Source organism: Phocoena sinus, chromosome 15 (assembly GCF_008692025.1).
Source record: "Phocoena sinus isolate mPhoSin1 chromosome 15, mPhoSin1.pri, whole genome shotgun sequence".
Taxonomy (NCBI): Eukaryota; Metazoa; Chordata; class Mammalia; order Artiodactyla; family Phocoenidae; genus Phocoena; species Phocoena sinus.
Genome location: NC_045777.1, coordinates 30,192,323 through 30,216,806, shown reverse-complemented (window position 1 = coordinate 30,216,806; position 24,484 = coordinate 30,192,323). Strand labels below are relative to the sequence as shown.

General features: G+C 41.9%; 1 protein-coding gene across 6 annotated transcripts in view; it reads right to left on the bottom strand.

Annotated features, from left to right (window-relative positions):
- ATRN (attractin) overlaps positions 1-24,484 on the bottom strand; it is a 178,617-nt gene that overhangs the window by 30,824 nt on the left and 123,309 nt on the right. For all 6 annotated transcript variants that reach the window (XM_032604136.1, XM_032604137.1, XM_032604139.1 and 3 more), the window contains one exon: positions 2,965-3,026. In XM_032604136.1, the coding sequence (XP_032460027.1) occupies positions 2,965-3,026 (62 nt within the window). The remainder of the gene's footprint in view (positions 1-2,964; positions 3,027-24,484) is intronic.

Genomic DNA, 24,484 nt, shown 5'->3' with positions numbered 1-24,484 from the left:
GTTTTTGCATTTTGATATAGCAATTTTAGGATAAAAATTATCTCAGAGGTATCACAGAAAAATGCAAAGACACTGGCAATAAAAATTAAGGACGATCTGGGCTTCCCTGGTGGCACAGTGGTTAAGAATCCGCCTGCCAATGCAGGAGACATGGGTTCGAGCCCTGGTCCGGGAAGATCCCACATGCCTTAAATCTGTGGTTTTTTCGATATTGAGCTGCATGAGCTGTTTGTATATTTTGGAGATTAATTCTTTGCCAGTTGCTTCGCTTGCAAACCTTTTCTCCCATTCTGAGGGTTGTCTTTTTGTCTTGTTTATGGTTTCCTTTGCTGTGCAAACCTTTTAAGTTTCATTAGGTCCCATTTGTTTATTTGTTTTTACTTCCATTTCTCTAGGAGACGGGTCAAAAAGGACACTGGGTACTGGTAATACCCTAGGGGGAAAAAAACTCTTGTCCTGGGTAGTGGTTACTTGAGTATGTTCAATTTGTGATAATTCACTGAGCTAGACATTAATGATTTCTAAGTGTTTCTGTAATTTTATATTATACTTCAATATATTTTTTTTAAAGAGAGAAGACAGATCCCATACAAGGAGTGGTTATTATAATGGCACTAACCTTCTCAATATTAATACTAGAAACAAGAAGAAACAGCAAAATGCCTTCTCAATACTTTTTTTTTTTGGCCATGGTGCACAGCATGCGGAACATCCTCGAACAGGGCTTGAACCCATGCCCCCTGAACTGGAAGCGTGGAATCTTAACCACTGGCCCATCAGGGAAGTCTGCGCCTTCCAAATTTTAATGAAGATGTTTCTAACCTAGAATTCTGTATTCGAATTTTCAATCAAATGTGAGGGTAAAATTAAAACATTTCCAGACAGGGAAGGTCACAGAAAAGTTACCTCCACACGTACCTTTTCTCAGAAACTTCCTGCAGAATGTGCCCCAATATAAGGAGGGTATAAACAGGGAGACAAAGACATGGGATCGAGGAGACAGAGACTTTAATATAAGAGGAAGACAAAAGAAATTCCCAAGATGACAGCCTGTTGTGTCGCAGGCCTCAAAAACAACTAGTGCACTTGGGAGCAGCAGGCTAGGGTTCTAGGGCAGAAATCTCCAAGAGAAACTAAAACCAGGAGAGTACTTGCTTGTGTTTGACCATACTGAGAGACTGTTCAGTTCTGTCAGAGTACAGGGGTATATCAGGGGTAGCTACATAGAAAACCAAACAATAAAAAACCCCAAATATGGCAAATATTACATTTAGGATAAGCAAAGAGTGATTCCCCCATCCAAAAAATGGGGAAGTATAATTATAGTTCAACTCAGCTGCAAACAGGAGTTTTTATGATTATAACAGCATAAATAGGGACTCCTGATTTAGCCAAATATTGTGATGTAACTATATTACATGAGTGGGAGGAAGGGGAAGTTGTATGTGTTTATAGTGTGTGTGGGGGTCCTGGCGGAGGTAACATAAGATAATAAATCCTTCTACAGTAGGACATCAAAAGATAACTGAGGGCTTCCCTGGTGGCACAGTGGTTGAGAGTCCGCCTGCCGATGCAGAGGACACGGGTTCGTGCCCAGGACCAGGAAGATCCCACATGCCGCGGAGAGGTTGGGCCCGTGAGCCATGGCTGCTGAGCCTGCACGTCCGGAGCCTGTGCTCCTCAACGGGAGAGGCCACAGCAGTGAGAGGCCCGCGTGCCGCAAAAAAAAAAAAAAAAAAAAAAAGATAACTGAATTGATAAACCAAGAAAGAGTGTAAGCCACTGACATGGATGCCTCTAAAGATTGAACATACTCAAAATCCATTAGGCAGAGCAAAACGTTAGGAAATTATGTTAATTAGGGTAAAACCTAGTGGGATTTGTCAGAAGATTGGGCAAAGAGTGGGTAAATTGAATAAGTTTACCCTATCTGTTCCAGCCATGAAAGAAAGTTATATTGTACCCAACTGCATAATTCCTTGTCTAATGTTGAAAATACTTTATGGTAATAATGACTGTGATATTAAGTGGTGAAATAGAAAGGAATGCAATGCTTTAGATTAAAAAAAATCAGCATTGGATTTTGAAATATATTGAATATCCATTTTTGCATTTATCTAAATTAAATAATTTTTCTCCTTTGGGAAAAAAAAAGTATAAGCATGGAGAAGTAAAAAACAATTAAAATAATTTAAATGTGGACAATGAAGATGGGAAGGTGTGGGGCAGGATGCTGTCACTTTCTCTTTGCACTGTAGCACTTTTTCAATTATGTGTAATAGTATTTTCTTAAAAATAAAATTAAACCGAAAAAAGCCCTATAAAAACAAAAGAACCTCAGGGCCTAACAAACCACTTTTAGCTTTAAAACTCTAGATAATGACCTGAAACATCTCGTGAACAAGAAGAAGCATATATGTAGCACACACCAGTAATCATTATTATTATTTTTTTTGCGGTACGCAGGCCTCTCACTGTTGTGGCCTCTCCTGTTGCGGAGCACAGGCTCCAGACGCGCAGGCTCAGCAGCCATGGCTCACGGGCCTAGCCGCTCCGCGGCATGTGGGATCTTCCCGGACCGGGGCATGAACCCGTGTCCCCTGCATCGGCAGGCGGACTCTCAACCACTGTGCCACCAGGAAAGCCCCAGTAATCATTATTAATTACATGTCATTTCAACCCCAAATCCTCCCCATATGAAGAGCTAAACTACCTACATTTAGTACGGGGTACATGAAAAGCTGCCTCAAAAAGCCAGAACATACAAACCAAATGTCTTCATTTTATCAGATTAGATTGAATTCACAGTATTGTAACTGACATGTAACTTTTCAGGAATACATATAGTTAGTTTGATCAGTTGTGCAAACATAGGATTATTCATTTATCTTTTATGGGTTGATAATTAATGAAATTAAGTGCCTGAATCAAAAGAACAGATACAGTTTGTATAAGTGAAATTACCTGAAGAAGGTCACGAAGAACTGTACCAGGTCCATAAAATTGCTGTGCTGGGAGAAGGCAATCTGTGACAGAAAAACACATAGAGTGATTGGGTTATAAGATAGCACCATTAACTCAGCCTTCTCGTTGAAGCAGAAAGACGTTAACATTTCAAGAAGAGATTAATGAAATTTTTCACTTGAGGAAAAGCACCTTATCCCTTTAGTTTTTCTTGCTTAATTGCCACACAAAAGTGATATTCTGAGACAACACAAACCCCTACAGTCCCCCTGCTCTTGACAGCAGATCTCAGTTTTTAATCTGACCTTGAAGACTTCTCAGACTCCTGCTAATGACCCCAATGACAAGCAAGTCAGGTTACTTCCTACCTCCTTGTGCCCTTTTCAAGACAAAATGCTCTCCTTGTTTGCTTCAAATTCGAACTCTTGGATCTACCGTCAGGTGGGCAGCTTCCTTTTATGCCCTTCATCCCTTTGTCACTTAATGTACTCACTTCAAGATAACATCCTTTTTTAAAAAAAAAAAACCTTATCCCAAGCTTCACTACACTGAATATCATCTGACAATCAATATAACACCAATTTGAACTTAAATAATTTTATACCAAGAATATTATAAAATCCCTAATGTAGTTCATCAAATCTAAGACACCGCTAAAACAGGCATTATTTTGTGTACTATTAAGAAAACACTGCCAGTTACACTATGACACACTGCTTTTAAAATCATTGTAAGATGTATCATGATTTCAGAGATATTAGAGCATGAAAAAATGTACATCTTAGAATTTATTAGTAAGTTTGATAATTGTGTCCTTACTACCCTATGACACACATGGTACTAGCCAGATGTTATGGTGTGTTCTCTGCTTATTTTTAAGGGACCACAGCCCTCCTTGGAGAGATAATGGTACTATAAATGAAACAATTATTGAATAAGATGGTAATTATTGAAATGAAGGCAGTAAGTATGACAAGAGTCACATAAGTAAATGATTAGCGTCTTCTTTTCCTAATCCCACCCAACCTGCCCCCCCCCCCAACCTACTCCTGTCAACTCCCATCCTACAGCAATGCAAGGAAAGTGTTACAGCCCAGGCCCCAGCACAGTAACAATCCAGTGCTTTGCACTTCTTTTATAGTCAGACTCACAGAGGCAGAAGAGAGGAGAAGCTTCCACTGCTTTTCTTTTGAATGCTCTTTTTTTCTTTTTGACATTTAAATAAAGGTCCAATATTACCTTTTCAGGCCATAGAATATTATGGGGCATAGAATCTGAAATTTTTGTATCCTCCCTCTAGCCACCATTTATAATCAGAAATACAAAGATACATAGATTTGATATCATAGACAAGGAGAAACCATATTCTTTGCTTTCCTTCATTTATGATAGTAATCATCCTAAATAAGAAGGCTCCTTGAGAGAAGGAAAACTGCAGAATATGGCTACAGTCCTCTCATAAAGGTTTTTAATAAAACTGGGGAAAAACAATTATATAAACGAGGTTACTCAGTCTTGAGGAAAGAAGAATCCAGGTTACAAGACATAAAGAAGGAGAAGAAAACAGATTTTAGTGCATCCAATTCTGTTTAGATTTTAAACTTTTAAAACATTAGTATGGGAGGAATCGGGAAGATGGCAGAAGAGTAAGACGGGGAGATCACCTTCCTCCCCACAGATACACCAGGAATACATCTACACGTGGAACAACTCCTACAGAACACCTACTGAACGCTGGCAGAAGACCTCAGACCTCCCAAAAGGCAAGAAACTCCCCACGTACCTGGGTAGGGCAAAAGAAAAAAGAATAAACAGAGACAAAAGAATAGGGACAGGACCTGCACCAGTGGGAAAGAGCTGTGAAGGAGTAAAGGTTTCCACACACTAGGAAGCCCCTTCGCGGGCGGAGACTGCGGGTGGCAGAGGGGGAAGCTTCGGAGCCGAGGAGGAGAGCACAGCAACAGGGTTGCGCAAGGCAAAGCGGAGAGATTCCCAAACAGAGGATCGGTGCCGACCAGCACTCACTGGCCCGAGAGGCTTGTCTGCTCACCGCCTGGGGCGGGCGGGGACTGGGAGCTGAGGCTCCGGCTTCGGTCGGAGCGCAGGGAGAAGACTGGGGTTGGCGGCGGGAACACAGCCTGCAGGGGGTTAGTGCACCACTGGCTAGCCGGGAGGGAGTCGGGAAAAAGTCTGAACCTGCCGAAGAGGCAAGAGACTTTTTCTTCCCTCTTTGTTTCCTGGTGCGTGAGGAGAGGGGATTAAGAGCGCTGCTTAAAGGAGCTCCAGAGACGGGTGCGAGCCGCAGCTAACAGCGCAGACCCCAGAGACGGGTATGAGACGCTAAGGACGCGGCTGCTGCCACCAAGAAGCCTGTGTGCGAGCACAGGTCACTATCCACACCTCCCTTCCGGGGAGCCTGTGCAGCCCGCCACTGCTAGGGTCACGGGATTCAGGGACAACTTCCCCGGGAGAACGCACGGCGCGCCTCAGGATGGTGCAACGTCCGGCCGGCCTCTGCCGCCACAGGCTCGCCCCGCATCCACACCCCTCCCTCCCCCGGCCTGAGTGAGCCAGAGTCCCCGAATCAGCTGCTCCTTTAATCCTGTCATGTCTGAGCGAAGAACAGATGCCCTCCGGAGACCTACACGAAGAGGCGGGGGCAAATCCAAAGCTGAGCCCCCGGAGCTGTGCGAACAAAGAAGAGAAAGGGAAATCTCTCCCAGCAGCCTCAGAAGCAGCGGATTAAACCTCCACAATCAACTTGATGTACCCTGCATCTGTGGAATACATGAATAGACAACGAATCATCCCAAATTGAGGAGGTGGACTTTGAGAGCAAGATTTATTATTTTTTCCCCTTTTCCTCTTTCTGTGAGTGTGTATGTGTATGCTTCTGTGGGAGATTTTGTATAGCTTTGCTTTCACCATTTGTCCTAAGGTTCTATACGTCTGTTTTTTTTTTCTTTTTTAAAAAATTTTTTCTTAATAATTATTTTTTATTTTAATAACTTTTTTATTTTATCTTATTTTACTTTATCCTCTTTCCTCTTTCTTTTCCTTCCTTCCCTCCCTCCCTCCCTTCCTTTCTACTTTTTCTCCCTTATATTCTGAGCCAAGTGGATAAAAGGCTCTTGGTGCTGCAGCCAGGAGTCAGTGCTGTGCCCTGAGGTGGGAGAACTGGTCCACAAGAGACCTCCCAGGTCCACGTAATATCAAACGGCGAAAATCTTCCAGAGATCTCCATCTCAACACCAACACCCAGCTTCACTCAAGGAGCAGCAAACTACAGTGCTAGACACCCTATGCCAAGCAACTAGCAAGACAGGAATAAAAACCCACCCATTAGCAGAGAGGCTGCCTAAAATCATAATAAGTCCACAGACACCCACAAAACACACCACCAGATGTGGACCTGCCCACAAGAAAGACAAGATCCAGCCTCATCCACCAGAACACAGGCACTAGTCCCCTCCACCAGGAAGCCTACACAGCCCACTGAACCAACTTTAGCCACTGGGGACAGAAACCAAAAACAACGGGAACTACGAACCTGCAGCCTGCAAAAAGGAGACCCCAAACACAGTAAGTGAAGCAAAATGAGAAGACAGGAAAACACACAGCAGATGAAAGAGCAAGAAAAAAACCCACCAGACCTAACAAATGAAGAGGAAATAGGCAGTCTACCTGAAAAAGAATTCAGAATAATGATAGTAAAGATGATCCAAAATCTTGGAAATAGAATGGAGAAAATGCAAGAAACATTTAACAAGGTCCTAGAAGAACTAAAGATGAAACAAGCAACGATGAACAACACAATAAATGAAATTAAAAATACTCTAGAAGGGATCAATAGCAGAATAACTGAGGCAGAAGAACGGATAAGTGACCTGGAAGATAAAATAGTGGAAATAACTACTGCAGAGCAGAATAAAGAAAAAAGAATGAAAAGAACCGAGGACAGTCTCAGAGACCACTGGGACAACACTAAACGCACCAACATTCGAATTATAGGGGTTCCGGAAGAAGAGAAAAAGAAAGGGACTGAGAAAATATTTGAAGAAATTATAGTTGAAAACTTCCCTAATATGGGAAAGGAAATAGTTAATCAAGTCCAGGCAGCACAGAGAGTCCCATACAGGATAAATCCAAGGAGCAACACGCCAAGACACATATTAATTAAACTGTCAAGAATTAAATACAAAGAAAACATATTAAAAGCAGCAAGGGAAAAACAACAAATAACACACAAGGGAATCCCCATAAGGTTTACAGCTGATCTTTCAGCAGAAACTCTGCAAGCCAGAAGGGACTGGCAGGACATATTTAAAGCGATGAAGGAGAAAAACCTACAACCAAGATTACTCTACCCAGCAAGGATCTCATTCAGATTTGATGGAGAAATTAAAACCTTTACAGACAAGCAAAAGCTGAGAGAGTTCAGCACCACCAAACCAGCTTTACAACAAATGCTAAAGGACCTTCTCTACGCAAGAAACACAAGAGAAGGAAAAGACCTACAATAACAAACCCAAAACAATTAAGAAAATGGGAATAGGAACATACATATCAATAATTACCTTACATGTAAATGGATTAAATGCTCCCACCAAAAGACACAGACTGGCTGAATGGATACAAAAACAAGACCCATATATATGCTGTCTACAAGAGACCCACTTCGGACCTAGAGACACATACAGACTGAAAGTGAGGGGATGGAAAAAGATATTCCATGCAAATGGAAACCAAAAGAAAGCTGGAGTAGCAATTCTCATATCAGACAAAATCGACTTTAAAATAAAGACTATTACAAGAGACAAAGAAGGACACTACATAATGATCAAGGGATCGATCCAAGAAGAAGATATAAGAATTGTAAATATTTATGCACCCAACACAGGAGCACCTCAATACATAAGACAAATACTAACAGCCATAAAAGGGGAAATCGACAGTAATACATTCATAGTAGGGGACTTTAACACCCCACTTTCACCAATGGACAGATCATCCAAAATAAAAATAAATAAGGAAACACAAGCTTTAAATGATACATTAAACAAGGTGGACTTAGTTGATATTTATAGGGCATTCCATCCAAAAACAACAGAATACACTTTCATCTCAAGTGTTCATGGAACATTCTCCAGGATAGATCATATCTTGCGTCACAAGTCAAGCCTTGGTAAATTTAAGAAAAATGAAATTGTATCAAGTATCTTTTCTGACTACAACGCTATGAGACTAGATATCAATTACAGGAAAAGATCTGTAAAAAATACAAACACGTGGAGGCTAAACAATACACTACTTAATAACGAAGTTATCACTGAAGAAATCAAAGAGGAAATAAAAAAATACCTAGAAACAAATGACAATGGAGACATGACGACCCAAAACCTATGGGATGCAGCAAAAGCAGTTCTAAGAGGGAAGTTTATAGCAATACAATCCTACCTTAAGAAACAGGAAACATCTCGAATAAACAAACTAACCTTGCACCTAAAGCAATTAGAGAAAGAAGAAGAAAAAACCCCCAAAGTTAGCAGAAGGAAAGAAATCATAAAGATCAGATCAGAAATAAATGAAGAAGAAATGAAGGAAACGATAGCAAAGATCAATAAAACTAAAAGCTGGTTCTTTGAGAACATAAACAAAATTGATAAACCATTAGCCAGACTCATCAAGAAAAAAAGGGAGAAGACTCAAATCAATAGAATTAGAAATGAAAAAGGAGAAGTAACAACTGACACTGCAGAAATACAAAAAGATCATGAGAGATTACTACAAGCAACTCTATGCCAACAAAATGGACAACCTGGAAGAAATGGACAAATACTTAGAAATGCACAACCTGCCAAGACTGAATTAGGAAGAAATAGAAAATATGAACAGACCAATCACAAGCACTGAAATTGAAACTGTGATTAAAAATCTTCCAACAAACAAAAGCCCAGGACCAGATGGCTTCACAGGCGAATTCTATCAAACATTTAGAGAAGAGCTAACACTTATCCTTCTCAAATTCTTCCAAAATATAGCAGAGGGAGGAACACTCCCAAACTCATTCTACGAGGCGACCATCACCCTGATACGAAAACCAGACAAGGATGTCACAAAGAAAAAAAACTATAGGCCAATATCACTGATGAAGATAGATGCAAAAATCCTCAACAAAATATTAGCAAACAGAATCCAACAGCCCATTAAAAGGATCATACACCATGATCAAGTGGGGTTTATTCCAGGAATGCAAGGATTCTTCAATATACGCAAATCAATCAACACCATATCAACAAATTGAAGGAGCAAAACCATATGATCATCTCAATAGATGCAGAGAACGCTTTCGACAAAATTCAACACCCATTGATGACAAAAACCCTGCAGAAAGTAGGCATACAGGAACTTTCCTCAATATAATAAAGGCCATATATGACAAACCCACAGCCAACACTGTCCTCAATGCTGAAAAACTGAAAGCATTTCCACTAAGATCAGGAAAAAGACAAGGCTGCCCACTCTCATCACTCTTATTCAACATAGTTTTGGAAATTTTAGCCACAGCAATCAGAGAAGAAAAGGAAATAAAAGGAATCCAAATCGGAAAAGAAGAAGTAAAGCTGTCACTGTTTGCAGATGACATGATACTATACATAGAGAATTCTAAAGATGCTACTAGAAAACTACTAGAGCTAATCAATGAATTTGGTAAAGTAGCAGGATACAAATTTAATGCACAGAAATCTCTGGCATTCCTATATACTAATGATGAAAAATCTGAAAGTGAAATCAAGAAGACACTACCATTTACCACTGCAACAAAAAGAATAAAATATCTAGGAATAAACCTACCTAAGGAGACAAAAGACCTGTATGCAGAAAATTATAAGACCCTGATGAAAGAAATTAAAGATGATACAAATAGATGGAGAAATATACCATGTACTTGGATTGGAAGAATCAACATTGTGAAAATGACTCTACTACCCAAAGCAGTCTACAGATTCAATGCAATCCCTTTCAAACTAGCAGTGGCATTTTTCACAGAACTAGAACAAAAAATTTCACAATCTGTATGGAAACACAAAAGACCCCGAATAGCCAAAGCAATCTAGAGAACAAAAAACGGAGCTGGAGGAATCAGGCTCCCTGACTTCAGAGTATACTACAAAGCTACAGTAATCAAGACAGTATGGTACTGGCACAAAAACAGAAATACAGATCAATGGAACAGGACAGAAAGCCCAGAGATACACCCACGCACATATGGTCACCTTATCTTTGATAAAGGAGGCAGGAATGTACAGTGGAGAAAGGACAGCCTCTTCAATAAGTGGTGCTGGGAAAACTCGATAGGTACATGTAAAAGTATGAGATTAGATCACTCCCTAACACCATACACAAAAATAAGTTCAAAATGGGTTAAAGGCCTAAATGTAAGGCCAGAAACTATCAAACTCTTAGAGGAAAACATAGGCAGAACACTCTATGACATAAATCACAGCAAGATCCTTTCTGACCCACCTCCCAGAGAAATGGAAATAAAAACAAAAATAAACAAATGGAACCTAATGAAACTTCAAAGCTTTTGCACAGCAAAGGAAACCATAAACAAGACCAAAAGATAACCCTCAGAATGGAAGAAAATATTTGCGAATGAAGCAACTGACAAAGGATTAATCTCCAAAACTTACAAGTAGCTCATGCAGCTCAATAACGAAAAAAACAAACAACCCAATCCAAAAATGGGCAGAAGACCTTAATCGACATTTCTCCAAAGAAGATATACAGACTGCCAACAAACACATGAAAGAATCCTCAACATCATTAATCATTAGAGAAATGCAAATCAAACATACAATGAGATATCATCTCACACCAGTCAGAATGGCCATCATCAAAAAATCTAGAAACAGTAAATGATGGAGAGAGTGTGGAGAAAAGGGAACCCTCTTGCACTGTTGGTGGGAATGTAAATTGATACAGCCACTGTGGAGAACAGTATGGATGTTTCTTAAAAAACTACAAATAGAACTACCATATGACCCAGCAATCCCACTACTGGGCATATACCCTGAGAAAACCATAATTTAAAAAGAGTCATGTACCAAAATGTTCACTGCACCTCTATTTACAATAGCCAGGAGATGGAAACAACCTAAGTGTCCACCATCGGATGAATGGATAAAAAAGATGTGGCACATATATACAATGTTATATTACTCAGCCATAAAAAGCAACGAAATCAAGCTATTTGTAATGAGGTGGATGGACCTAGAGTCTGTCATACAGAGTGAAGTAAGTCAGAAAGAGAAAGACAAATACCGTATGCTAACACATACATATGGAATCTAAGAAAAAAAAAGGTCATGAAGAGCCTAGGGGTAAGACAGGAATAAAGACACAGACCTACTAGAGAATGGACTTGAGGATATGAGGAGGGGGAAGGGTAAGCTGTGACAAAGTGAGAGAGTGGCATGGACACATATACACTACCAAACGTAAAATGGACAGCTAGTGGGAAGCAGCAGCATAGCACAGGGAGATCAGCTCAGTGCATTGTGACCACCTAGGGAGGGTGGGAGGGAGGGAGATGCAAGAGGGAAGAGATATGGGAACATATGTATATGTTTAACTGATTCACTTTGTTATAAAGCAGAAACTAGCACACCATTGTAAAGCAATTATATTCCAATAAAGATGTAAAACAAAATAAAAATTAAAAACAAAACATTAGTATGTCTTCAGTGTTTTAACGAAATCCACGAGGTGATTTTATACTCACTGTAGGGTGCCAAAAAATTTGGATGCTAATGGCACCTTCTGGAGACCCATCCAGTGTCTGTGTGCCCTGTGCCACATAACACTCCTAAGGGTATATGGGATCCCAACCATTAGCCTGATTTCTTGCTAAAGTAGAGCCACACCACATTCACGTCCAAGTTAAAATCATAAAGAACCTATATAGGGCTTCCCTGGTGTCGCAGTGGTTAAGAATCTGCCTGCCAATGCAGGGGACACGGGTTCAAGCTCTGGTCCAGGAAGATCCCATGTGTCACGGAGCAACTAAGCCCATGAGCCACAATTACTGAGCCTGCGCTCTAGAGCCCATGAGCCACAACTACTGAGCCCGTGTGCCACAACTACTGAAGCCTAGAGCCCGTGCTCTGCAATGAGAAGCTCCCGCTCGCCACAGCTAGAGAAGGCCCGCGTGCAGCAATGAAGACTCAACGCAGCCAAAAAATAAGATATAAATAAATAAATGTATTAAAAAAGAACCTATATAAACTTGCTGCCAGTGTGGCTGGTCCCCAAGACTCACATTACTCTAAAAGTGTTTTTCTTTTGTTGAATGTTTATCATGTAAGTCTCCAAAGTTACAAGGTTTCAAAGAGAAGCAAAGGTTCTTTTTTCGTCCTTCAGAAAATGTCTGGAATTTATATTAGCTATACAATTTTACAGAGCAAGAGCAGTAGTTACAAGCTCTTTTCAAATCAAATCCCTGTCTTGGAGTACTTCTGCCAACATTTCTTTTCTACCCTCCCAGTGGAGAACACCCCTCTGCTACTGTGAAACTCCGACTGACGGTGACAAATGATCGCTCAGCACCATTCGATGAAAAGGTGGCCCTGGAATTCTTCTGGTTCCCTTTTTGGTTCTTGCTACCTTACACAGGATGGGAAGCCTTGCCTTACGTCCTGGGTATTGGGGTGGGTGTAAGTAGGAAAATATAACTGGGTGTGGGAAAGCCAGGTGTGTTGTTTCCTTTAAATAAAGTTTGCTCCACAGATGGGGCATCTTCGCTTCCTCAAGGCAAAACAGCAGATGAACCCAAAGGGGATCAAAACGATGGACAAGAAGATGCCCAGGAAGGTGAAGGAGTCCTCCAGAACCCCGAGCCTGCAGACAGGGCAGCCTCCAAAGACAACGATGGAAGTGGCAGGGTGCCGGGTGACATTCCGACTGTGGATGTTGCAGACCCTGGGGTGGTGGGTGGGTAGCCCTGTGAGGAGGTAGGGGTAGGGCGGCGGCTGGGAGGGCGCCGTAGCAGTGTGGGCTACGCACAAAGTAGCCCTGGCCACCCTACAGGTTGTAGGCAGGAGGCTGCTCCTGCAGCAGGGGCTTGTGGTTCATGGCGGGCGGCGCCCACTGCACCCAGCCTGGTTCCCGCTAGCGCCCCCGCTCCCTTTCGGACTTGGCTCCAGCTCGGACTCACAGGGACTCCCAGACGCCCGGCAGCGGATCTTCCCCAGGGGTGGGTGTGGGGTGAGGAAGTGGGGGTAGAGGAAGATGGCCTGGCTCAAACCTCAAAACCAGGAAATGGAAGGAAATGAAGGAAATGGAGAGGATGTTTTAGAGTTTTGAAAGTACAGAGAAATAAGGAGTAACTGCACGGTAGGCCTTGGTGAAGCTCTGAAGCACCAGCGATTACTCTGCACCCAAGTCTGTCACATATGGGAGTGAGGACAGCTGCCTTCAAACCTCATGGCCATGGGCCAGGGCACCAGGAGTAGCAGTCAGTGAATGAAAATCTCTGGACTCAGTTAAGCCCTGAGGTTTCTGCATGTCTCTGAGGGAAGGGGACGGGGCTCTGTGGATACAGGCTGAGAATGAATTTCATCAACTATGGTGGGTATAGGCTGAGCCCAAGCTTACTGTAAAAATAAGTGAGTATGACACCATACTCAACTGCCACAAAACAATTTTTTTTAACACTGGTGTTTTGCATCTATACATACAATCCACAAAGCAGTTACAAATGAATGAATGAATGAATAGGGAAAGATCACTGTTTAATATAGAAGGTTTGAAAAAGGAGAACCTCTAATTTGCCTTTATCTTCTCCACCAAGAACTATCTTCACTGTTACAAGCATTTAAGTCAGGGAGAGGATGGGAAAGGATAGCTGGCTGCCCTGTGAGGTGAAGTTTTCTAGCTTCAAGGCAGCACTCGTCAGGCTTTAAGAAAACCCAAGGTCTATATGCACATGGAAGAACCTCTGTGGGCTGCTCCCTTGGCCCCCTGAGGCCAGCAGCTCCACCAGGGCTCAGCTCCACCTGGCCAGGGAGCCCTTCCCGACTATGGCCCATCTGCTCCTCAACTCTTCCCAAGAGCCCAGGCTCTGCAGATGCCAAAGACCTGACATTAGGACCAGAGAGGGCTTATAAGTGGTCATGGCTGCCCTCTGGCTCCTGGCTCCTTGCCAATCTTGCCACGTAACTCTGAACACTGCAAGGCCAGGAGAGGACTGATTCCTCCCATAAGAACTTAGGCCTGTTTACAAACAGCTTTCCAGTCTAGGCCTCAGCTGTGGCAAGGATGGAAGATTCTATGACTACTGGCTGAGCATATCCTAACTTGAGTCTAGTGCTGCCACTGCCGTGAGTTTTGCCGTGACACAAAACCACTTTCTTTTTTTTTTTTTCTAAACCTAAGTTCTATATGGAACTCTATGTTGAGACCATAGGCCCTGGACTGGATCCCAGTGACCATCACCTAGCCTCACACACCACCCACCTAATGCTGGTTTGTGCAGGCACAGAAACTATATACCCAAGCTCTGGTCAGAGCCTCAAGACTGGGTAACACTACCAACCTGCTCATTCCTGACATGTAAGCTAACACTCACCATCTATCCACTGTCAACCTCTGGGCTCTCTTCCTCAAATTTCCTTCTAGCCATTCATTTTCACCACTCTCCAGAATCCCTATTTCATTCCATCATGTTCATCAATAATTTAAAAACCATTAAGAACTACATATACCTGGTTGAAATATCAACAATCAATGATTCCTCCCCACCCCCTCCTCTTTTTCTTTCCTTTTTTTTTTTGCGGTACGCGGGCCTCTCACTGTTGTGGCCTCTCCCGTTGTGGAGCACAGGCTCTGGACGGGCAGGCCCAGCAGCCATGGCTCACGGGCCCAGCCGCTCCGCAGCATGTGGGATCCTCCCGGACCGGGGCACAAACCCGTGTCCCCTGCATCGGCAGGCAGACTCCCAACCACTGCGCCAGCAGGGAAGCCCCTCTTTTTCTTTCTAATTAATTTATTTATGGCTGCGTTGGGTCTTCGTTGCTGCGCACAGGCTTTCTCTAGTTGTAGTGAGTAAGGGCTACTCTTCGTTGCAGTGGGCGAGCTTCTCATTACGGTGGCTTCTCTTGTTGAAGAGCATGGGCTCTAGGTGCGCGGGCTTCAATAGTTGTGGCATGTGGGCTCAGTAGTGTGGCTCACGGGCTCTAGAGTGCAGGATCAGTAGTCGTGGAGCACGAGCTTAGCTGCTCCGCAGCATGTGGGATCTTCCCGGACCAGGGCTCAAACCCGTGTCCCCTGCAGTGGCAGGCAGATTCTTAACTACTGTACCAACAGGGAAGTCTCCCTTCTTCTTCTTAAGGCTTCTCTCCAGAGGCCCTCACCTTTAATTAGATTTCTGTTCAGTTCTTCTGGGGGGTTACCTTTTTATCACTAATAAGTTGGCTTTTGTTTTGTTTCATTTTGTTTTTTGTTACTTCTTGATCTAGTTATTTTAGGCATCACTTACTAACTTCCTACTAGATTAGAAGGTGATTTAGGCCATCACCCCCCCCACCCCCCAATCCCCCAGTAGAATTATATCACTATTTTTACTGCCTCTGTTATAATTTATAATTTCTATGTTGTTATCCTGAGGGTGATGGTGATGGAAAGATGCCAAAACAGACAGGAACTGGATATAATACCCTTGGATTCAGGGAGGGGATGTGCCTTGCACCCACAAAAGGCTGTAGGAGCAGAAGACAATATAGCCATGCCCACTGGAAAGCAGCTTCCCAAACCTCACAGGCCCATGGGGAGGAGCCCTCAGGCCTCTGATGCACCCCTGCTTGTGGGGTGGGGAGGAGAAGTCAGTAGCTTTCAGGGAAGCTCCCTTTGCCATTTTCACCAGGGTGAAGTATGCTGGGCTGAGGGAGAGGAGGTTTTTCTCCTGCCCTCTGATTGTTCTAAAACTGCCCGACAGTGGCTAATAACTGGTAAAACTCTAGTACAGTGCTGTGTGCTTCCTGCAAAGGAGAACAGAATGTCAGTTCTGAGATATGTCCCAGCTGGCCTAGGCTGCAGGCCCAGCTGAGGCATATTCTTGCAGCTAGTTTTGGGAGGTTAAATAATATATTTGGACCTTTATTTCTTGTTCAATCATCTGTATTATCCCTAAAAAAATTTTTTTATTGTGGAAAATATTAAACTTTTTAACAAGTAGAGAGAATAGTATAATGAACCCCATGTGTTTATCACCCAGCTTTAATAATTACAGCTCACGGCCAATCTTATTTTATCCATCCATACTCTACCCATTTCCCCGTGATCATATTATTTTGAAGTAAATCCCAGACTTCCTATCATTTCATTAAGTATTTCAATATAGCCAGTATTCCTTAACTACCCTCTTTGTAAAATTAGGGATGTTTGTGTCCTCATCCTTCCCTTTTCTTCTACTTCTCAACTCTTGAGAGTTTGACAAGATTCCAACCTAGAACAATTCAATCTTCTAACATCACACTATGCAGACTGGGACAATAAATTCTTGGTCTCTAACCCCTGCTGGCTCTTCAGCACTGGTCAACAATCATGCTGACAATATCAGAAAAACGCTGCCATTACCTATATAAATGTTACAAAAGTTGCCAAAAAACCCAAAGTTCTGATACCGAGAATAAAGCTCTCATCTACAACTATGCGTTCATCTAGTGCACATTTATGGAGTGTCTACAGTTGATTAACACTATGCTATGACACAGAGGACACAGAAATATAAAAAAGCTCTTGCACTTAAGGAAATCTTTGTAGAGTGAAAAACCAGACACGTCTATGACTGCAGAGGCACAGACGAGGAAAAGAAGCTGCTATGGGATATGCCGAAGGGTCATCAGAGGGACCTCTCCCCTGCGTTTCAAAATAAGACTCCCCAACCCAGCCCTGGTCCTTCCAATCCATTTTCATAACTGCTGCCAGAGGCATCTTTCTAAAACACTGATCTTGGTCACTTCTTGGCTTAAAGCATTTCAATAACTCCCAGTGGTTTTCAGGCTACAGTGTAAATTCCTCAGCTGAAGCCCCAGTCTCTTCATGACAGCTTTGGCCTGCCCTGCTCTCCAGCTCCTTGCTCACAGAACAGGCACTTCAGCTCAGCTAAACTCCTAGTAGTTCTGGAAAGTGACTGGACATGCCCCTTCCCCACCCAGAACACTGAACTCATGTTTCTTAGGGCTCAGCTCTGGTGTTGCCCCAGCTTGTGCAGACTCAGGCACCACAGGGCACTCCCTTCTCCTCCCAGGGTGTCCACGAGCACGGGGGCACCTCCCAGTATCTGGCATGGCTCCTGCTGTCCCCTCATGGCTGCCTCTCTGTGTCAGAAAGTCAGCTAAGTGAGTGAATGTTAAAGGAAGTCTAGTGGGTCCTAGCTATGGAGATCACAGGAGAGAGTTCTACTAGAGAAAGATTTGCCCATCCCAGCCATAGGTGGTGTTCATAGATGGTGTGGATGGGACTATCCAGGGAAAAGGGCCCAGAGGAAACCCAAGGGAACAATGGCACTGAACTGAGAAGAAACAGTCAAAGCCACAGCTGAAAAGTAGAAGAGAGGAGACTTTTAAGAAGAAGGAATAATAAATAATGATCATGATGAAAACCATGAGGTTGTACAGGAAATTTATATGCCATCTGAAACTGAGACAGATTTATACTTTATTTATTTTTTTTGGCTGCACCGTGAGGCATGCAGGATCTTAGTTCCCCGACCAGGGATCGAACCTGCACCCCCTGTGTTGGGAGCGTAGAGTCTTAACCCCTGGACTGCCAGGGAAGTCCAGATTTATACTTTAAGTTTAGTTCTAAATGTATTTCGTGGCTTTATAATTTTTAAAATCCTTAATAAGGTACAGACATCTAATACCAGAAGCTATGTGTATACATTATTATCATAAAATAAATATAAACTTTAGAAGTATATCTGACTATTCAGAACAGCTAAAGAGTGAAAACAACCCAAGTATCTATTAACAGATGAATGGATAAACAAAATGTGGTTTATCCATACAATACACTATTATTCAGTCTTAAAAAGGAATGAAGTACTGAAACATACTACATATGGTTGCACCTTGAAAACACTATGCTAGGTCAAAGAAGCCAGTCACAAAGGACCACCTATTACATGATTCAATTTATATAAAATGCCCCAAATAGGCAAATCCATAGAGAAAGAAAGTAGACTGGTGGTTGCCAGGGGCTAGAGGAAGGAAGAAATGAGAAGGGACTGCATCTGGGTATGGGGTTTATTTTGGGGGTGATGAAAACATTCTAAAATATTCTGTGAATATATTAAAAATCACTAAATTGTACACTTTAAATGGGTGAATTGTATGGTATGTGACTTATATCTCAATAAAGCTGTTACTAGAAGAAGTACATCTGAGTGAAAACAAACAAAAGTTTCATACATCCTTTGCTTAGTAACGCAATCCTATTAGCATCCATAAACATAACTCTGACATCTAAATGAATGCCCAGTTCTCAATATAAATTCTGTGTTGCCTTTACTTGTGAACACTAGCCTCTCACATAAACGAGCAAATGAAACACCCAGCATGGAGAGGACTTTAATACTAGCTCCACATGACAATAACCACCTCTGTTGCAGAGCTTGTAACAAGCCAGAATCCCAGCGCCACCACCCATCTTCCCACCTCACACACAATGTCTACTTGTGCATTCTCTATTTTGAATACCTACCCTCCCAAACTATAACCATGGCTGAAGCCAGGTGAGTCCTGCTGACTCAGGGGAACATCTAGAATCACGTTTTGAAAGCAGAGGCTGAGCGAGGGGCACTCACCCACAAGAGCAACCAACCAGAAACCAGGCACAACTGACCCAACACACCCACCACCCTCTGACACACAGGCCTTTTCAGTCTGGGTGGTTTTTTACAATTTTAAACTGAATCTACAAAGATTTTTATAGTTAGTTGCAAACTCCCTCAGTTAGCAGTTGTAGGTTTTGATCTGTTCCTAATTATGGAAAAGAATCCCGGGGTCAGTTCAGAGTGAAAGAACTTGAGTTTACCATTACCATTTTTAAAACACTAATATTTACACGAATTTCTGAGTAGAGAATTAAATTGCCTCAGTTATTTTGCTTTAAAAAATGAGAATCAAAGACAAAAAAGGCTTTTGTCTGCATTGAAAGCCATACTGAAATTTAACTGTATGACCTACACTGAACCATTTAGACATTTTCCTATTCTCTTCCTTAAATAAGTCTCTACATTTTAACTAAATCTATATGGTCTCTAAGTGTGTATGTAAAAGCTAACTACACCTAGAAAGACTAAGGCTCTGAGGAATATAAAGCAATACAGAAAGGTGCAGCCCCCTCTGTTGAGAACATACCCACATCTGCCCAGGAAGATGCAAGCTCAGCCTGCCACACAGCACACACCCAGATATAGTCCCAAGTATAGAAAGAACCAGCATTGATCAGGTTCTTTTGAGAAGACACCAAGAATACATGATGCCAAGGGTCCAGTCACATTGTTCATGAATACTGCAGCTATTTGTAACAATGAGCAAAAAGACATATTTTCAACAGAACTTACCTGTTTTTTCAAGGGAAGCCTGGCAAACTAAATGGTGAGCATGCTATCATTTATTTTCGAAAGTGCTCCTGAATGCAGCTTTCATAAGTGGATCTTATTCAAGTGAGTGATCCAGTCCGGGTAAAGAGGACCAAAAAATCAGGTAGAAAATCATCTCTTTGAGTCTTAAACTTGAAAAAAGTATTTAAAAAAGTAAGTGTGGGGAAGAGATCCCTCCAGAAGGAAATGACCATTTCAGTGACTTTCAGAGGGTGGGGAGCAACAGGGCAATGGGAGGAAAAAAAAACCTGGAAGTCAGAATTGGCAACAGCAAAGCTATCTCCAGCACAAAAGCCCGTTTATACGCACAGAGCCCTCTTTCCAAATGGGAAAAACACCAGCAATATAAGTCAATGTTTTCACTAAGAATCTTAAAAATATTAATCAGTTTTCAACTATAAGAAACAAAGCTTGACGTTCAATCAGATTTGGAATATAATAAGGTATGTCAGTATGAAAATAACCTGAACTTAAAACAAGTCAGTAAATTATATTTACTAGAACCCAAATAAAATATTTTACAATTGTATGTGATCTGTAACTTGGCAGTGTTAGCAGACATTATCAAATTGAAATTGTACTGACTAGAGCCTAGAGCTCAAATTCCCTGGGGTTAGAGAAACAACCTAACCCTGCTAGCCCCACTCCAAATATAGCCAGTGGCAGAGAAAATTCTAATATGGCTCCTAAGATTCCTACTATATTGATGTGCATATCCTGTATAATCCCCTCCCCTTGAGAGTGGGTGAGTCTGACCTAATCTAATGAACCCTTTGAAAAGAGGGTCAAGAAGAAGTCAGAGAAAGCTGAAGCTTCAGTAGGTCTGTATCTATTTTTGGTCTAAAATTTTTATTTTCAAATGTTACATAAATGGAATCGTGCAGCATGTACATTTCTAAGATATTTTTTCCACTCAGCAAAACTTCCTCAGATTCATCCAAGTTGTATCAATAGTTTGTTTCTTCTTATTGCTGAGCATTACTCCATGATATGTATATAGCACAGTGTGTTTAACCATTCATCTGTTGAGAAATACTTGGGTTGTTTCCAGTTGGGGCTATTATGAATGAAGCTAAATATTGCTGCTGTACAGGTGCTATAAACATTGGTATACAGGTGTTTGTATGAACATCAGTTTTCATTTCTCTGGGACAAATGCCCAGGAATACAATTGCTGCGTTAAGTATAGTAAGTGCCAAACTATTTTCCATACTGGCTGTGCCATCTTATCAGCAATGTATGCATGATCCAATTTCTCTGCATTCTCTCTAGCATTTGGTGTTATCACTATTTTAAATTTTAGCCATTTGATAGGTGTGTAGTGATATCTCATTCTCACTGTGGGGTGGTTTTCTTTTGCCTATGCCTCGTGGCTTGTGGGATCTCAGTTCCCTGACCAGGGATTGAACCGGGGCCCTCGGCAGTGGAAGGGTGGAGTCCTACCCACTGGACCACCAAGGAATTCCCTCTGATTATGGGTTTTGGTTTTTTTTTAATGAATGTTTACAATAGTTTATTTTAGGTTATTTCCAATTTTTCACCAGTTTAAAAAATTGACCGACTCAATGAAACCTTGTGAATACAATGTTCTCATTGTGGTTTTCATTTTTTAATGGCTTTTAATGCTGAACATCTTTCATGTGGTTATCTGCCATACTTATATCCTCTTCGATAAAATGTCTCTTCATATCTTTTGTCCATTTTCTAATTGGATTGTTTATTTTTTTAATGTTGAGTTTTGAGAATTCTTTTTATATTCTAGATGCAAGTCCTCTGTCAGAAATATTTTTCCAAATATTTTCTCCCAGTATATAGCTTATCTTGTTTTTTTCTTTTTCTTTTTTTTTTTTTTTTTTTGCGGTACGCAGGCCTCTCACTGCTGTGGCCTCTCCCGCTGCGGAGCACAGGCTCCGGACGCGCAGGCTCAGCGGCCATGGCTCACGGGCCCAGCCACTCCGCGGCACGTGGGATCCTCCCAGACCGGGGCACGAACCCGCGACCCCAGCATCGGCAGGCAGACTCCCAACCACTGCGCCACCAGGGAAGCCCATGTTTTTTTTCTTTTTTAAAAATTAATTAATTAATTAACTAATTTACGGCTGCACTGGGTCTTCGCTGCTGCACGCGGGCTTTCTCTAGTTGCGGCGAGCAGGGCTACTGCTACTCTTCATTGCGGTGCGCGGGCTTCTCATTGTGTTGGCTTTTCTTGTTGTGGAGCACGGGCTCTAGGCACGCAGGCTTCAGTAGGTGTGACACATGGGCTCAGTAGTTGTGGCTCACAGGCTCTAGAGCGCAGGTTCAGTAGTTGTGGTGCATGGGCTTAGCTGCTCCGCGGCATGTGGGATCTTCCTGGACCAGGGCTCGAACCTGTGTCCCCTGCATTAGCAGGCAGATTCTTAACCAATGCATCACCAGGGAAGCCTTATGGCTTGTTTTTTTCATCCTCTTACCAGTGTCTTTCACAGAGCAAAAGCTTTTTTTTTTTGGCAGTACGTGGGCCTCTCACTGTTGTGGCCTCTCCCGTTGCAGAGCACAGGCTCCGGACGCGCAGGCTCAGCAGCCATGGCTCACGGGCCTAGCCGCTCTGCAGCATGTGGGATCTTCCCGGACCGGGGCACGAACCTGCGTCCCCTGCATTGGCAGGCGGACTCTCAACCACTGCGCCACCAGGGATGCCCCAAGCTTTTGATTTTGATGTGGGTAATTTATTAATTTTTTTCCATAGGTCATGTTTTTGTTGTCAAATCTGAAAATCTTCTGCCTAGCTTGAGGATATGAAGATTTTCTCCTATTTTTTTCCTAAAAGTTTTAGTTTTGCATTTTACATTTAAACCTGTGATCCACATTGAATTAATTTTTGTGTAGGATGTGAGGTTTGGTCAAAGTTCATTTACTTGCCTATGGTTGTCCAATTGTTATAGCATTATTTGTTGAAAAGGCTATCCTTCTTCCACTGAATTGACTGCACCTCTGTCAAAAAACAGTTGGATGTTTTTATGTGGTTCTATTTCTGGGTTCTTTATTCTGTTCCATTGATCTATGTGTCTATCTCTCCAACAATAACCACAATGTCTTGATTACCGTAGCTAAATAGGAAGTATTATTAATATTTCATATAGCGATTCTTCCCACTTTATTCCTCTTTTCAAAACTGTTATAGCTAATCTAGAATCTTTGCTTTTTATATAAATATTAGAATAAGCTTGTCATTGTCTAAAAAGAATCTTGCTTTTTACAAAAATTTTTATTTATTTTTTTATACAGCAGGCTCTTGTTAGTCATCAATTTTATACACATCAGTGTATACATGTCAATCCCAATCGCCCAATTCATCACCGCCCCCCCGTGGCTTTCCCCCCTTGGTGTCCATACGTTTGTTCTCTACATCTGTGTCTCAATTTCTGCCCTGCAAACCGGTTCATCTGTACCATTTTTCTAGGTTCCACATATATGCGTTAATATACGATATTTGTTTTTCTCTTTCTGACTAACTTCGCTCTGTATGACAGTCTCTAGATCCATCCACGTCTCTACAAATGACCCAATTTCATTTTTTTTTATGGCTGAGTAATATTCCATTGTATATACGTACCACATCTTCTTTATCCATTTGTCTGCCGATGGGCATCTAGGTTGCTTCCATGACCTGGCTATTGTAAATAGTGCTGCAATGAACATTGGGGTGCATGTGTCTTTTTGAATTGTGGTTTTCTCTGGGTATATGCCCAGTAGTGGGATTGCTGGATCATATGGTAATTCTATTTTTAGTTTTTTAAGGAACCTCCATACTGTTCTCCATAGCGGCTGTATCAGTTTACATTCCCACCAACAGTGCAAGAGGAGGTTCCCTTTTCCGCACACCCTCCCCAGCATTTGTTGTTTGTAGATTTTCTGATGATGCCCATTCTAACTGGTGTGAGGTGATACCTCATGTAGTTTTGATTTGCATTTCTCTAATAATTAGTGATGTTGAGCAGCTTTTCATGTGCTTCTTGGCCATCTGTATGTCTTCTTTGGAGAAATGTCTATTTAGGTCTTCTGCCCATTTTTGGATTGGGTTGATTGTTTTTTTAATATTGAGCTGCATGAGCTGTTTATACATTTTGGACATTAATCCTTTGTCCGTTGATTCATTTGCAAATATTTTCTCCCATTCTGAGGGTTGTCTTTTCCTCTTGTTTATGGTTTCCTTTGCTGTGCAAAAGCTTTTAAGTTTCATTAGGTCCCATTTGTTTATTTTTGTTTTTATTTCAATTACTCTAGGAGGTGGATCAAAAAAGATCTTGCTATGATTTATGTCAAAGAGTGTTCTTCCTATGTTTTCCTCTAAGAGTTTGATAGTGTCTGGTCTTACATTTAGGTCTCTAATCCATTTTGAGTTTATTTTTGTGTATGGTGTTAGGGAGTGTTCTAATTTCATTCTTTTACATGTAGCTGCCCAGTTTTCCCAGCACCACTTATTGAAGAGACTGTCTTTTCTCCATTGTATATCCTTGCCTCCTTTGTCATAGCTTAGTTGACCATAGGTGCGTGGGTTTACCTCTGGGCTTTCGATCTTGTTCCATTGATCTATGTTTCTGTTTTTGTGCCAGTACCATATTGTCTTGATTACTGTAGGTTTGCATTATAGTCTGAAGTCAGGGAGTCTGATTCCTCCAGCTTCATTTTTTTCCCTCAAGACTGCTTTGGGTATTCGGGGTCTTTCGTGTCTCCATACAAATTTTAAGATTTTTTGTTCTAGTTCCGTAAAAAATGTCACTCGTAATTTGATAGGGATTGCATTGAATCTGTAGATTGCTCTGGGTAGTATAGTCATTTTCACAATATTGATTCTTCCGAGCCAAGAAC